This window comes from Entelurus aequoreus, linkage group LG07 (genome assembly GCF_033978785.1).
Source record: "Entelurus aequoreus isolate RoL-2023_Sb linkage group LG07, RoL_Eaeq_v1.1, whole genome shotgun sequence".
NCBI classification, from domain to species: Eukaryota; Metazoa; Chordata; class Actinopteri; order Syngnathiformes; family Syngnathidae; genus Entelurus; species Entelurus aequoreus.
Genome location: NC_084737.1, coordinates 32,840,602 through 32,855,631, shown reverse-complemented (window position 1 = coordinate 32,855,631; position 15,030 = coordinate 32,840,602). Strand labels below are relative to the sequence as shown.

Sequence of the window (15,030 nt, the reverse complement as noted above, 5' to 3'; positions counted from 1 at the left end):
TTAACCTCCTTAAAATGTCTAACGTCGTCATTGTTTTATCTGTTGTGACCACTTGTTGAAAATGGTACAAAATAATGTGATATGTGTTTATTTTGTTTAGAGTTTAAATTGTATTTTGGATTTGGATTTTGTGCGCTGTGTAGATTTCCCTTGCGCAATGGGAAAAGTGTGCATTTGCACAGGCAGGGATCTTAGAGGGAACATTGGTGTGGAACAAACCATTTTTTAAGAAGGGGCCAAGGGGGTTTTGCAATTATTAAAATTAGAATATTGTATGACTTGTGTCTTTGTTTGAATTCAGATTCATTAGTATGAGTATACATTAATTCAGTCTATGCATAATCGTTTTCTCATAGAAGCAGTTGGGGGTTATTTATACACTATATTGCCAAAAGTATTTGGCCACCTGCCTTTACTCACATATGAAGTTGAAGTGCCATCCCATGGAATTGTGTATACTGGAGCATTCAAAGTTCGTTTCACTGGAACTAAGGGGCCAAGCCCAACTCCTGGAAAAACAACTCGACACCATAATTCCTCCTCCACCAAATTTCACACTCGGCACAATGCAGTCCAAAATGTAGCGTTCTCCTGGCAACCTCCAAACCCAGTCTGGTCCATCAGATTGCCAGATGGAAAAGTGTGATTCATCAGTCCAGATAACGTGTCTCCACTGCTCTAGAGTCCAGTGGCAACGCGCTTTACACCACTGCATCCGACGCTTTGCATTGGACTTGGTGATGTATGGCTTAGATACAGCTGCTCGGCCAGGGAAACCCATTCCATGAAGCTCTCTGCGTACTGTACCTGGGCTAATTGGAAGGTCACATGAAGTTTGGAGGTCTGTAGCAACTGACTGTGCAGAAAGTCTTTGCACTATGCGCTTCAGTATCCGCTGACCCCTCTCTGTCAGTTTACGTGGCCTACCACTTGGTGGCTGAGTTGCTGTTGTTCCCAAACTCTTCACTTTTCTTATAATAAAGTTGACTTTGGAATCTTTAGGAGCGAGGAAATTTCACGACTGGATTTGTTGCACAAGTGGCATCCTATGACAATTCCATGCTGGAAATCACATTCTTTCACAAATGTTTGTAGAAACAGTCTCCATGCCTAAGTGCTTGATTTTATACACCGAGCCAAGTGATTAGGACACCTGATTCTCATCATTTGGATGGGTGGCTAAATACTTTTGGCAATATAGTGTATGTGGGCCCTAGTGGGCTGTGGGCCCTTAGACTTGTCATTACCTTTCCCCACTATACGACGGCCATAAATATAAAATTGTACTTACCAGTGACACTGAATGCAGTGAGCATTGACTTGAGAATATTGTCATTCATGTTTGCATCATGCAGGTCTTTGTCACCCCCGCTGAAATTGACAGGTCCAGTCAAAGAAATGAGCTCTCCATCTTTTCCATAAGTGGACAATGTTTTCTGCTCTGTCAGTTCTCCTGCGTCATGTTTTGCTTTGACAGCTTCCAACAGTTTCTCCATTTGCTCTCGATTTTTGATTTGCTGCTGTCTGACCACTTGCTCAAGGTCTATACCTGCCCCTCCAGTTTTCTTCTTGCCCACCGCTTCAAGGTCAGCTAAAGGCACAAGCATCAACACTCACATTTCCTCTTATTTCTGGAGAATGGTCAGATCACATTCAAATATTGATGCCGTTACCTTCCACATCTAAGGCAGCCTTGCATGATGCACTGCCAGCCACAGCTGAGTAGAGACCTTTGTCTTCCCCGGTGCAGTCTTTGATCAGCAACCTGTGGATCATTTTGTGGTCGGACACGCTGATTTTGTATTTTTCACCATCCTCAAGAACGTTGCCATTGCCCATCCAGGTGATCTTGGGCAGTGGCTCGGTAAGGACACATTCAAAGAGGGCAGTGTCTTGTTCTTCTGTTACTGCTTTTTGAAGTTTAACAAGAAAGTCCAGATTGGGAACTGAAATCACACATCATAGTAAATTAGTAAAAAACTAAACTCACTAATGGTATTCTATTGTTTAATTGTTGTATTTGTATGTGTTTTTACTGTTATTGACATGACCCAGCGTGAATTAATGTATGGCACATTACACATTGGAATAGTTAACACATGTTAAATGATCAATCTTGCATTTAAGATTTGTGTGTTGTTAAAACTCGTGCACATTTGATAACCTACACTAAGCTGATCTGCGTAGTTCGCGCGCAGAGGATTGCATCTCTTAAATGAGCAAAGCAGTATAGTATAGTAGTCCATTTAGCATGCCGGTTTTCATGTACAATATAGGCAGAATATATGCAGATTATCAGAACATCTGCAATAGTAGGAGGAGGAGATGCCAATACAATCATTTAGCGATCACAATATGATTGATCAAGCCTGAAACTGTGTTGCGGCCGCTGTTTTCCATCTATATTTAGTATGTTTGAAGGTACACACATACATACATGCAGTGACAGACGATGGAGAGAATCGTGATGACATAAAGTACTTTTCTATCAAAAATAATATTAGATGTATCGTCTGTCCAGCGTTTCCATTTTGGAACTAATGAATGACATAAATGCCAAAATAATGACATTTTAATTGCATTTAATGACGTTTTACTTGCATTTGGGTCATTCCAGCGCACCAGTTACTACCGGTGTTGTTTCAAAAACAGTGCGGTCTCCCATAATGCACCTTTGGCGTGCTACAAATAGGTTCTGTTGTCTAGATTGCGCTTCTATATTGCCCAGAAAAGATGGCACAGATTATGTTTGTGTGCTGCATGTCAACAACATAGCAATGCATCACAGGTTGGAGCATGATGCCCAGATGTGCAGTAAATGACTGTCTCCATGGTGACACGCACAATTCTCATTTAAACAGGGCGTGCTTCACCACTTTTGCACTTTTTATTAGTAGATCACCCTCAGCATGCCTACTAATATTACATACAATTTTATAGTTTGCACATGCTATTGAGCACATGTTATTTGGTGTCTTAGTGGATTTGGCCCTAAGTGTTTAAGGATCATGCTTTTATAAACACTACATTAAATGTATTCTGTCTCCATTTAGAGAATCTTACATTTACTAAAATTGTCCTAAAATTTTTGTCTATGTGAACTTGGAGCCTATTGATTCAAGGCCTTTAAAAGTTATGTCCTTTAACACAATAGTATGCAACCATGTTTTACTTAAGTCCGTTCCAAAGTTTTACATTGTCCAAGCAATTCTCATGTTAAGTTGTGTAAACGTACTTGCAGAGTCTTCAGCGTCTTTTGCCTTTGCACTTCCATCACTTACAAAACCACTTTTCGTCAGTAAATCTTTCTCGGAGGCACTTACTTCAATCTGTTTAAGACAAAATATATCATGTATAAGCCTGAGAAAAAAATGCTAATGCATTAGCATGAAGCAAACAGCAGGGTTGGTAAAGGCACATAGTGTAGAGTCGTTGCCAAAAGCATATTTTTTAAACCTGCTCAGCTAACTTCAGTTGTGTCAAGGCAAAATGTTTAGTTCCTCCATTGAGTGAGTGAACATAGTCTGGGTTGATCAGAAAACAAAACATTGTACAGAAAATCAATTTGTGTTTGTATCCTAATTTTTTGAGGGGGGCTCATCAACAAATTTTAAAGTACGTAGTCTGTCTGATTTCATACCTGATCCTTTAATGCTTGCTGTCTCTTTTCTTCCATTTTCTTCAGCATGATCAAATGCATGTCTTCAGGTCCGAGTCCATCATAGTCCCTCTGCAAAGTGTCCCGGTATCGCTCATCTCGTTCTTTGAATTTATCTGCTTTTTTTTCATCAAAAATACTAAAAAGTATTGTAATTAAATGAGTATACTATTTAGCACCACTGACGCTTAATTGCCATAAAGGAATGTGCATACAAAATTGTTCTTACTTCGAATTGGTCTTCCTCAACATTTTCCTGAAATCTGATGGGTCGGTTACAACTAGGGACACAGAAGAATAGACAATTTTATGCAGGGGTTATAATACTCAAGCTGATTTAAAAAGTGCTTTCGGAATTAATTATAGTTGTAAACATTTCAACCTAAGTGGTTACTTCAAACCTTTTTCATAGAAATTAACTTTAGAAAAGTTCTAATTTTGAAGTAACAAATCTTGAAGCTTAAATAAAATGAACAGTAGCAAGACAGTCCAAATCAACCCATTTTGTTTTAAAAACTGTTTAAAAACTTTAACATGAACACTATTGTTATTATTACATGCTTATTAAAATTACAGGCTGAAGCATTGTAACAGTATTAAAAAAGCATTTGCTTAATTGATTATTTTGCAATCACCGAAAGACACATGACACATTTTTTACATTGTTCTTAATAAAACCTATAAGAATATAAAATATGCGTAATTTAAGGGACATTTTTGGTTCAGAATTGTTGTTTTTGCTCAGGTTTGAGCCCCGGGCAGACAAGCATGGGCTGGACCAGGTGGATTACACAATAACATGATTAACTTGCTTAAGCCTTTCTTAAGAACCCCTGGAGATCACCGGACCCCAGTTTGACAATGCCTGGTTTCAAGTGTAGCTATAAAGTTGCTGGAGAATAACGGAAAAAGTGTGTACACTTTTGTAATTCAAAAAAATTTCAAAACGAAATTGATAATCACAATATTCACTTACTGTCTGTCACATTTAATGCTGCAGAGCAGAGAGCCTTGCCATATTCATTCTCTGCAATGCACTTGTACGTATCTGCATCACTACCCATTACTGCTTGAATCTAGAAGAACAAACAACATTGCATTGCAAGTTACTGATGCACATGGATGGAATTTAAACAGATTTTCATAATTGGGGTTTTTCATTTCAACTTGCTGACTGACTTACCTCTAATATGTGCTCTCCTGTTGATTCATCATATCTAGTCTCATATTTTCTCCCCTCTGAAATGCTGCCCCTTACTCTTTTCCATGTCACCTTAGGTTTTGGCTCTCCAACAATCAATGCCTTGAAAACAGCTAATTTCCCTAAAGAACAGGTAGAAGTGTTGACTCTTTGTTTTCTTTGCAACAAATTGTAACTGCAGTTTATAATTGGACTCCTGCTGTGAGAAAAATATTTGTCTCATTTTTGTCTGAACAACTCACCTTCTGGGACATTTACTTCATTTAGTTTACATTTGAAATCAGGTACCCCTTTTCCCTCTGGTATGTTCGCTGTATATTGTGTGATGACCACCCCAGGGATTTTAGATCTTCTCCGAATAAAAGCTGAAAAAAACAACAATGAATTGATAAATGGATATCAACAGTAACAAAAAAAAAAATTCAAGAAAACAATCAAAGCTACGATGTGTCCAACAAAGTGTGTGAGTGTGAGTGTGAGTGTGCGCGAGTGTGCACGTGTGCGTGTGTGTGTGCTTGTGTGTGAAAAGTGAAAGTGAAGGTGAAAGTGTTTAATGAATACTGTACATTAGCATCATAACTTCATAACATCATTAATTAAAGGCCCCTTTATTCTTTAACGACTTCTGTTGGTTTGAAATCCAATGTTGATGGGGTGTGTATGTGTTAACAGTTGTCCATATACTTGATGCTATTGCTGATGGGTTGATAACGTCATATATGTACATATATATACTGTATATATGTATATAGTTTAGGTTTCTGTGGTTTATCCGTTACACAGTGCTCAATACCGGGGTATTGAAACCTGCAAAACAGGCTTGTCTGGATGACATAGCTTCTGTGCTTTTTCCTGACCTAACATACATACTGTATATATACATATATATTGTCGGTCAACTGTTCCGTGTTTTCTTTTGTACTCAAATTTCCCATGGAGAGGCCAAACGTACTGTTTTGCTTCTTCCATATTGACCTGTTCCTACTGCATCAACTCAGCATTTGCATATGCGTAATGGTAACAATAACAATAACAAGCTGTCCAAAATGTGAAAAGGCATTTGAGAGTGTTTCAGTCATTACTTAATAGCATGGCTTATTAAAGGGTCATTTTGACAGCCATATTCAGTATCTATTATCAGACATATGATTATGGTCTTGTAGAAGAATATTCTTCTGATACAAAGAAAGAGTTACCTGATTTGCTGCCGGCTTTCTCATTAAAATGCTGAATGTACTGATGAACAAGGGAAAAACCTGTTGACAAGAACCAACAAAGTAAAAAAATATATTAGAACAGTACGATCAAGGGCATACCACCAAATCCTGGGTCCCCATACACGAGACTCTTAAGGGACCCCCATCCAACCCTAAACCCAATGTCACCGCCTCATTGACACACACTTAGAATGTTTACATTCAGTAAAGAAAGTAATTATTGTATGGATTTGATCGAAACTAGCTTTTTAAAGGGGTCAAATCATATTTTTTTTCCTATTTTTAAAACAATTCATTTTGGTCTATACACAATAACATATAATGATTTTTTTGGGGTCAAAATTGGAATAGATTTTGCTGTAAATACCTATCTTCAAGCCCATTTTAGGCTTCCTTTAAAAATGGTTGGTTTTGAGAGACACAGTTGCTAGATGCAAATAAAGCCCTTCTTACTAGGCCTCTCACGCTGACTAGCCTTTCTTCCCCGCCCCGGCAGCCTTGTTTTTGTTTTGCTCAGACCGTATGGAATATGGACACCGGTGATTGCCACCAGCCATTTAAATTTTACTCCACTTTCACCACAACACAACATCTTGGATAATATTTGACCAGTGGCTCACTGTGTATTTTTTTGTCTGCTGAATGATGAGACGACCCGGCAGACACAAAGTAAGGAAGCCGGGTCGAAAATTTCTGGTACAAAACACTGGCCAAGGTTAAATTTCTTCCGAGTAATTATCTCTCCAATAACAGATCCTGGATGTATGCATGTATACAGTATATTGACAGTGAAATGTTTTTCTATTTTATATCATGGTAATACTTTTACTGGACTGCTGTTTCAAATCCTCTTAAACAATAGAGGCCCCCAGCTGGTTAAGACAGTTAGCTATGTTACGGGCTACATAATCGTTCGCGAGGTCTGGATTATAACACTAACTAGTCCATTGCCAAACACAGTAGACACGGGTCCAATTAAAAGTAGTTTTTAGGAAGATTATTCTTTATTCTGCCGGTGGACGTTGATGCTATTCTACACATTTCAAGGCTAAGTTAGCTACACAACAACTGAAGCTAACATTGCTTACGTATCGTTCATACATTTCTTACCTACTGTTATTACTTACTGTTTCATTGTCTCTTCCATTGCATTAAATAGTAATCACCAAGCCCGCTATTAAAGGTATGTTTTTGTTTTTTTAATCCATCTTTTTGTGAAGGTCTGTGGTGGAAGCAGGGCTAACCTTTGCACACTTGAAGCGACTTCCTCACAGTGGAAGGTTACATCATACAAGTTAAAAGTTAGGCACTTTTTACTTCAGATGAGGCTGAAAGTTAGTCCAGTGACTTAGTGTAGTTACAGATAACAGAGCATTGTCCTTTCATCGACAAAATGATGTTGTGGCAAAGCCGGACTTACATAAATTTAACTTGGCTGAGTCACGCAAGGATGTTTGGCTAAATGTCTACCATTTATTGATAATCCACCAATGTCACACTTGCACAAAACGTCATCCTTGAACAAAAATCCAAATGGACCGTTTGGAGGAAGTACGAAGGAAGGCAAGATTGTTTTATAAATATCTCTGCAACGCCTACACGGTTTGATTTCAAATTTCTGGAACTTATGCAGATCCCAAATACACATAAGCAGGTACCACCAGGTAAAACAAGTTGGTCCCTTTTAAAACAAATCGAAAAACCTTTGTTAGGTTTTTGACTTTATAAAGGTGGGATTACATATCTTGTGTTTCCTTAGTTTCTGTATTAATTTCCTGGTCAGTGCTCTTATTCTGCTTCCATTTCCTGTCTGGCTCCCGCAGTGGTGCGTGTGCCTAAACACACTTGTTTGTTGTTGCCAATGAGGTATCTTTATATGCCGGCCCGCCCTGCAGTCAGTGAGGGATCATTGTTTTGTGCCAACTCAGTTTTGCCTTGCACATGATGTTTTGTACTCTCATGCATTTTTTGTTTTGATAATGATTACATGTGTATACCTGCTCTATGCCTGCTGTCTCCGCATCTTGGGGTTCCAGGCCACCAGAACATAACATAAAGTAAAGATTCATGTAGGATTATCATAAATGGATAATATGAATCATAGTAATATATCATTATTGGGACAAGCGGTATGTGGTTAATTATATCATGTATAATCATCTTATAGGATTGGAAGTAGCATGTGTTTGTATTTGGCCACTTTAATATTTTAAAAGTATTCTTCTACTAAGGTCAAAGTGCAAAGGTCCAAAACCGGCACTGTAGAGAGTGTCCACAGGAGATTGGGAATCCCATAAGAATGTAGGTGTCAGGAGGAAGATTAAAGACATTAGCAACACCTGGTAGAAGGTCCACAGATAGGGACAGAGGATAGGGTTCGGAGATCACCCGACTTAAACTAATCACAGGAATAATGACAAGGAAAGATAGACAGGCCAGACTGTCCGGCATCAAGATTAGACCCACAAGGAGAGGGGGTCTACGAGAAATGGTATTTAAATACAAGTGTTCCGACAGGACAGCAGAATGAAGAGATTTGGCACACTTCTTCTCCTAGAGCTGCAGCTCTAGTCCGAGGCTCACTGAAACAAATAAAGCTTTTTATTCAACGATTCCTATTGGTGTCTCCTTGGCTCATCACCCATCACACGACCATCAAAGAAAATGGATGGATGGATATTATTATGATGACGCCTTTGTTTATAACTTACATAGAGTCCTTGAACATAACAGTTATAGGTATTGATATACAAAATTTAAACTTATATGTAGCCGAGCTAAATTGTATTTTATTTTATTTTAATTTTGGTAAATTATTCACATAATGTTTTGTTTATTTTCCGTTACATACCTTTTTGTTTCCCTGGGGGGTGATTTGGCGTCACACCTTTGTGACCAGCTTCAGTGAACACTGAGCTCGGAGCTGGTAAGTCACGTTTATATCTCTCTCCCTTTGTTTTTTTTATAAACTTTTTGGTTGTCGCTTTTAAAAGTGTTTTGTGGGAATGCGCACTGTCTTGTGACTTGTTGGTGCGCATGCGGGTTGAATTCCCGAATAATGGTTGTTGAATTGTTGAAAAAAACGGACTTTTGTATGCTAAATGAAGTGTGGATTAGCTTGATTAGCTTACTGCTAGCGGCAGTTGTTGCGGGGTTTCCTGGTCTCGTGAGTTTGTGCACGGGTCAGGGGCTCTGCTGTGTGTCTGTGTGGACATCTTGTGTGCCGCTGTAGCATTAATATGAGTGTGTATTATTCCTTTCTTTATTCTTTAGTGGAGAGAGATCCTGTTTGCTGTGGACTGTGTGTGATGCCCTGTTGTTTTTGTTTCTATTCAAAAAAAGGTATGTCTGTTATGAGTTTATTTTGGCATAGTTTATTGTATAAAAAAATATAAAAAGAGTTGATGTGGGTGGGAAAGATGAGGTGTATTGCTGCACATTTAAGGATCCTTTTTCTTAATATATATTGTTATTTGCTGAAGTATATATTTTATATACTGTGTTTTATTTAATTCATTTATTTGAGACTATTTTATGCTTTATTTACATTATTATTATTTTATTTATTATTATTATTATTATTTCCACATGTGAACATACATAATTGAATTGAGTGAGCACTGACGCTCAGAGCTGTGGAGAGAGATCCTGTTTGCTGTGGACTGTGTGTGATGCCCTGTTTTTTTTGTTTCTATTCAAAAAAAGGTGAATAAATCCTCCAAGACTCAACTCCGGTGTGTGCACCTCACTACAAAATACACAACGCAGAACAGTGACTGTTACATATACATACCTTATACATAACTTTCTCCAATGCTGACACATATAATGACCTTTCTTATATCCTTCCATCCTTGTTTCTAAATGCTGGTGCTGTGTCGGAATGCTTAAAAGTGAGCTATTATGATGTCTGTGTTAAGTGAAGTGTTCCAAGCTAGGTTTGTTGCATTTTGTATTTTCAATAGGGGCATGTAGGTCTTATAGACATTCTTATTTGGATTTAAGCAACCTTATTATTGAACTTTCATGGCTAAATGTATTTTATTTGAACATTTATGACGTATTTTCTTTTTTTATAATAACTTACGTATTTGCTTGAAGCCCAGGTACGCATCCCCACATCCCCTATACTTTGACACCACTATTACAAATTTTAGTTCAATTTATAATACAACATTTGCCAACATAAATATTTGCATGTATTGTATGTGTAAGTGGAACAGCTATGGTATCTCAGGAGAAAAATATATAAAGTACATGAGTTGAAAGACAGGAAGTGGAAGTCAGTCAGGCATAGCATGTAAAAGCTTAGCGAGGCCTAAACAAATTGAGGCAGTGGAGGGGTCACAGTAAAGGGCAGTTTGCAGGCATCCTTAATCCAGGGATGTTTTCTTCTCATCATCGGTTTATTGTTAAAGCCTGAGAGAGAAGTGTCCACTCAGCTGGCCCAAGCTGGCTAAAAGGCTTGCCAGTTCTGGCAACACTCACATCAATTGGAGCACAGATGCTACGAGGCTATATCATGGCAAAATACAGATAGGGTATTACTTTGACTTTGACTTCAGTTTCATTTTAAAGCTTCAGATCAGGAACGACTAAGGAGTTGACGACTGAATACGATACTATTATTACTTATGGCTCTACTTGTGGTTTAATCAACAACAATAGCGCTTTGTCATAGACTCTGGGAAACTTACCCTAGAAATATACCACCCCCCAAAAAACATTGAGAGTTTTAATACTTACAGTGTTTCGTGCGCCCCGAGCCCTTTGTTCTTTTCGACATTTTGCCGAGATTTTGCCAATACCTTGTAAAAAGAAAACAAACATAAGTACCAAAGATTCTTGAAACGTGTACTTTCATGGTGATGCATTATTGGCATTCTCGCTGCGCTAAGCTTTTACTTCTGTTCTGCAACCTGTTTTTTTAGGACCTCCAGAGAGCTAGACTAAAATACATTATTAACAACTACTGTAATGGCCTTTAGCTGTTTCTGTTTTACGAGTGCTCCACCTAGAATAGAAGTGATGGAGGGACAGGCTGACTTAGACCTTGTGTTTATTTAGCGTTGTACCACAAATGTCACATGAACAGTTTCCATCATAGGCACCGATCTACATTTCTGCCAGTGGGTGCTCGGACGGGCGGTAAATCTGACGTTTAATTTTCTGAGCATGATTTTGCTTGGTGGTGAGAAAGAATTTGCCATGATCGCCATTGTCCGTGGGTGCTCGGGCCCCAAAGCACCCACGGGATCGGCGCCTATGGCTTCCATGATGGGGTAGGACACCATAAGCTTTAGAATAAATAAAAACAATACTGTATGTATGCAGCTTGTGGCCCAAGGTCATTACATTACCTGAATAATCATTTTTTGTGACTATCTCCCTCCAACTGGCTTCACCTTTAGATATGCCATATGTTTACGGCGGCTCACAAATGCGTAAAGGTTTGGTCCTGGGTTAATGATAGAATTTTTGCAGAATGAGGAATTAATTGCTGTACACCACCAAGTATTAAGGTTTTAAATAAAACTTGTGAACATAGTTGTCATATTCAAGACTAAAAAAAATCAAGAATGAAGTTATTGAGCAGCAATGTCTTACACACCTCTGCAACTATTGTTAGCCTTGACCCTGTGGTGACTATGGTGACACAGTCTGACTGCACACGTTTGTCACCTAAAGAGTTCCATTCTAAGAAGTCAGATGCTGAGAAACATACTGTATGGCTTCAAGGGACTGATCAAAATAGATATTATTGTTCATCTTTCTGCTGTATTTTCCTACACAAAAGGCAACGTCTTTACATTCGTAAATGTATTTAGATGACACAAAACTGGGAATACGATCAGAAAATTTGACAGCTAAGAAAATATGGTGATTTGGGCTGACATGTGATGTAACAGTTAAAGATCACTTAAAAAGTAAACTGTTTGATACAACTTGTATAGTTCTATAGTGATGAATTGACTTGACAGAGAATGTACCTCAGCATAACAACAGGATAAAGCACACCATGAATTCTTGCATCAAATCACTGTTGTGTGTAACCCCCCTCCATCATGGATGCACCTAACATATCATTTTTAACATAAAATGTTTACCAAGCCATCTTTGAGAAGGCTGACCACAGTCAGTCAGGTGCTTTACCTTATGACAGATGTATCCACTTGCCGACTGGGGTGGTGTTAAGATCTTCTACCTCTCGGCTCTTACTGGATGTTAAATCCTCGGGGAAAACAACTTTGCAAGTTGGTCAAAGAGTAGCTTCCCCCGTTTGGGCTCTGGGATGCTCCGAGGGGGTGACTTCTTATTAAGGGCGAGAGGGGCGGGGGTATGTGGGGGCGTCAGATGAGGTAAGGAAGGATGAAATGTCTAAGGAGGAGAAGAAAGGGCTACTAATTACAACTTAGTGGTATGGTTTGCAGTTGCTGATGACAGTGGGCTCATCTTTCAGCATACACATGTTGACAGGAATGTTCATCTGATTTATGTGTACAGTATACCGATTCTGCTACAATTCGTGGTACAATGGGCAGGTTCCTCAATAATTGCATTCACTAACGTTAATGAGTGTTGGCTACTGTTCACATTTGAATTGACACGGCTCCAATTCCTGGTTTTTTGGTACCATTTTTCAGTACATTTGTGAGTGTTCAAATGTGCTAATACATGTTAATAAAAAAAAAAAAAGTTTAACACTAAGTTGTGCTGTCCAGTTATCTTGATTTCTTACACTTCTGTGTCTCATTTGCAAGAACTCTACTGTACTCTTTTACATAGTAGTTTTTGCATTCAGTTTTAATTCCAAGACATTAGATAGCAGTATCGTTTGTTTACTTAGCCAGGAAGTAATCTTTGGCATGAAGTTGAATGTGCCAGTTTTTTCTTTTGTTGAGCCCTACAAAGTGTTAATACTGTAAGTATTGCATTTAATACACACCATCTATTTGATTGTAACGTGCATCTTAGTTATATGTTTGATTACCAAATTTGGAGATGTTGAAATCGCCATGTAAAATTGCTAATGCTTATCTTTAGCATGTTTATGGCAAATCCAATGTAATTTTGCATCAAACCAGCACATTTTCAAAAGTGAGGCCTTACCGTACTTTTGAGCAACTTATTCTTGATTTTTTTGTCAATAACATTTGTAACATTACCTAGATGCAGTCTGGCTGAGTCCGCTCTGAGTGCTTGACTGCTTGTTTCCCAGCCACGTGCTTTAGCCAGTGCCAAGTTTGCAACAGGACGTGGTGACCTCACGTGCAACAAAGCTGTCAAAATATGGTATTGTTTGATTTTTCTTGAATCAGTAACTGGTATTACCAACAGACTTCAGTCGGTAGCTATAAAAGTACGGAAGATGAGACACATCCCTACTGTTAACATCTATACATTCCACAGGACAGTCGTCCCTCGCCACAACGCACTTAAAATTTTGCGGCATCTATCATCACAGGTTTTCCCCCCGTTTCTTTTTGAAAAAGCAAATGTTACGTATTTCTGGTCTAAATACAGTCTTATTTATGTCATATATGTATTACAGTACAGTATTTGTCTTAGTATGTATTTTAAGTTGTAGTGATAACAATAGATAGTGTTTAAATAGAGAGCAGAGTCGTTATCACTTAATGCTAATGACACTACTAATGACAGCACCATCTTTGCTGCGACGATCAAGTTGACCGGAGCAATGATGATAGAACATCCTCCAGCTACCGGCAAGGAGAACATACTCAAGGCCACTATTTTTGGGTAAAACTGGTATAAAGGCGACTATATGGAAGTTAGATCAGGTTTAGAGGGCTCTGATAATGGAAAAACACATTTTTAAGGTTGTTTATGAGTTTTTTCATGCTCTACATATGGAAATATTACTGTAAATTCGGGATTATAAACTGCTACTTTTTGCCTACGCTTTAAACCCTGAGGTTTATGAAATGGTTTGGGTAATTTATGTATTTTTCTTCGCTAACAGCCGTAATGCAAATAGTATTCATTAAACACAAGCAGAGACACTGAAAAGGTGTGTTATTATTTGTGCTATGGCGCCATCTTTTGGACGAGTTTGCTCACTGCAGGTGCTGCAGGGTGAACGTCTACAGTATTACCTTCTGTTTAGTGCTTTCAACCGGAAGTACAAGGGCCGTTCCCTCTACTAGTCATCCATAGCGTTTCTACTGGTAAGGATTCTCCATTCATCACTCCAATCAACTTTTGTAAGTTTTACAATATAACTAAAACTGTTTACGCTTACTATACCGTCTCATGTGTTATGTCTGTAGGAGTGTTTTCATGCATATTTGTACGTGCTATCATAATATAATCAAGCTATTGTCGTTAGCATTAGCATTTAGGAGTGTCTGTTAGTATTTTCAACGTACAATGGCATTCTCTTTGTATTGTTTCAGTTTCACAAAATCCTCTGTAAATTCACCAAAATGTCACCATGGAGTTTTGAGTCTGTTTAGCTGATTGGAGAGCTAGCTTCTGCAGTTAGTGGGTTCATGATGATGACTTCTGTTTTGTTTGATCAGCCGTTTTACTGCCGTGTTACAGACACCATTTGGAAACAATTAAAATATGTAAATAAACATTTACCGAATCTTTCAATGTAAATAACTCACTTCACAACTTATATATCTGTGGCTTATAGTTAGCTGCGGCTAATTTATGGAAAACATTTTTTATCTTCTCAAATTTAGTGGGTATAGTTTAAATAGTCCGTAAAATACAGTAGTTTATAAACAAAAATTATGACTTTGTGGAAATCAGTTTACCGTGATTAACCCCGGTACCAATTCGAAGCGATAAATGAGAGCTTACAGAAAAATATAACAGTCTTGTCAAGCTGTTATTGCCAATGTTAGGAATGTTTTCAGTGACCTTGCCTTGTGACTCTCAGGTACCTTGGCCCAAGCAAACCCTGCTATTTATTTTGCATGGAG

General features: G+C 38.3%; 1 protein-coding gene across 2 annotated transcripts in view; it reads right to left on the bottom strand.

Annotated features, from left to right (window-relative positions):
• The window catches only part of LOC133653686 (immunoglobulin-like and fibronectin type III domain-containing protein 1), a 29,964-nt gene extending 17,606 nt beyond the window's left edge, over window positions 1-12,358 (bottom strand). For both annotated transcript variants that reach the window (XM_062053246.1, XM_062053245.1), the window contains exons 1-11: window positions 12,230-12,358; window positions 10,823-10,884; window positions 6,056-6,115; window positions 5,102-5,224; window positions 4,842-4,981; window positions 4,635-4,734; window positions 3,888-3,939; window positions 3,641-3,797; window positions 3,236-3,329; window positions 1,674-1,946; window positions 1,292-1,591 (exon numbers count right to left, since the gene is read on the bottom strand). In XM_062053246.1, the coding sequence (XP_061909230.1) occupies window positions 1,292-1,591; window positions 1,674-1,946; window positions 3,236-3,329; window positions 3,641-3,797; window positions 3,888-3,939; window positions 4,635-4,734; window positions 4,842-4,981; window positions 5,102-5,224; window positions 6,056-6,115; window positions 10,823-10,862 (1,339 nt within the window). In that variant the 5' untranslated portion in view covers window positions 10,863-10,884; window positions 12,230-12,358. The remainder of the gene's footprint in view (window positions 1-1,291; window positions 1,592-1,673; window positions 1,947-3,235; window positions 3,330-3,640; window positions 3,798-3,887; window positions 3,940-4,634; window positions 4,735-4,841; window positions 4,982-5,101; window positions 5,225-6,055; window positions 6,116-10,822; window positions 10,885-12,229) is intronic.
• Between the last annotated feature and the right edge of the window lie 2,672 nt (window positions 12,359-15,030).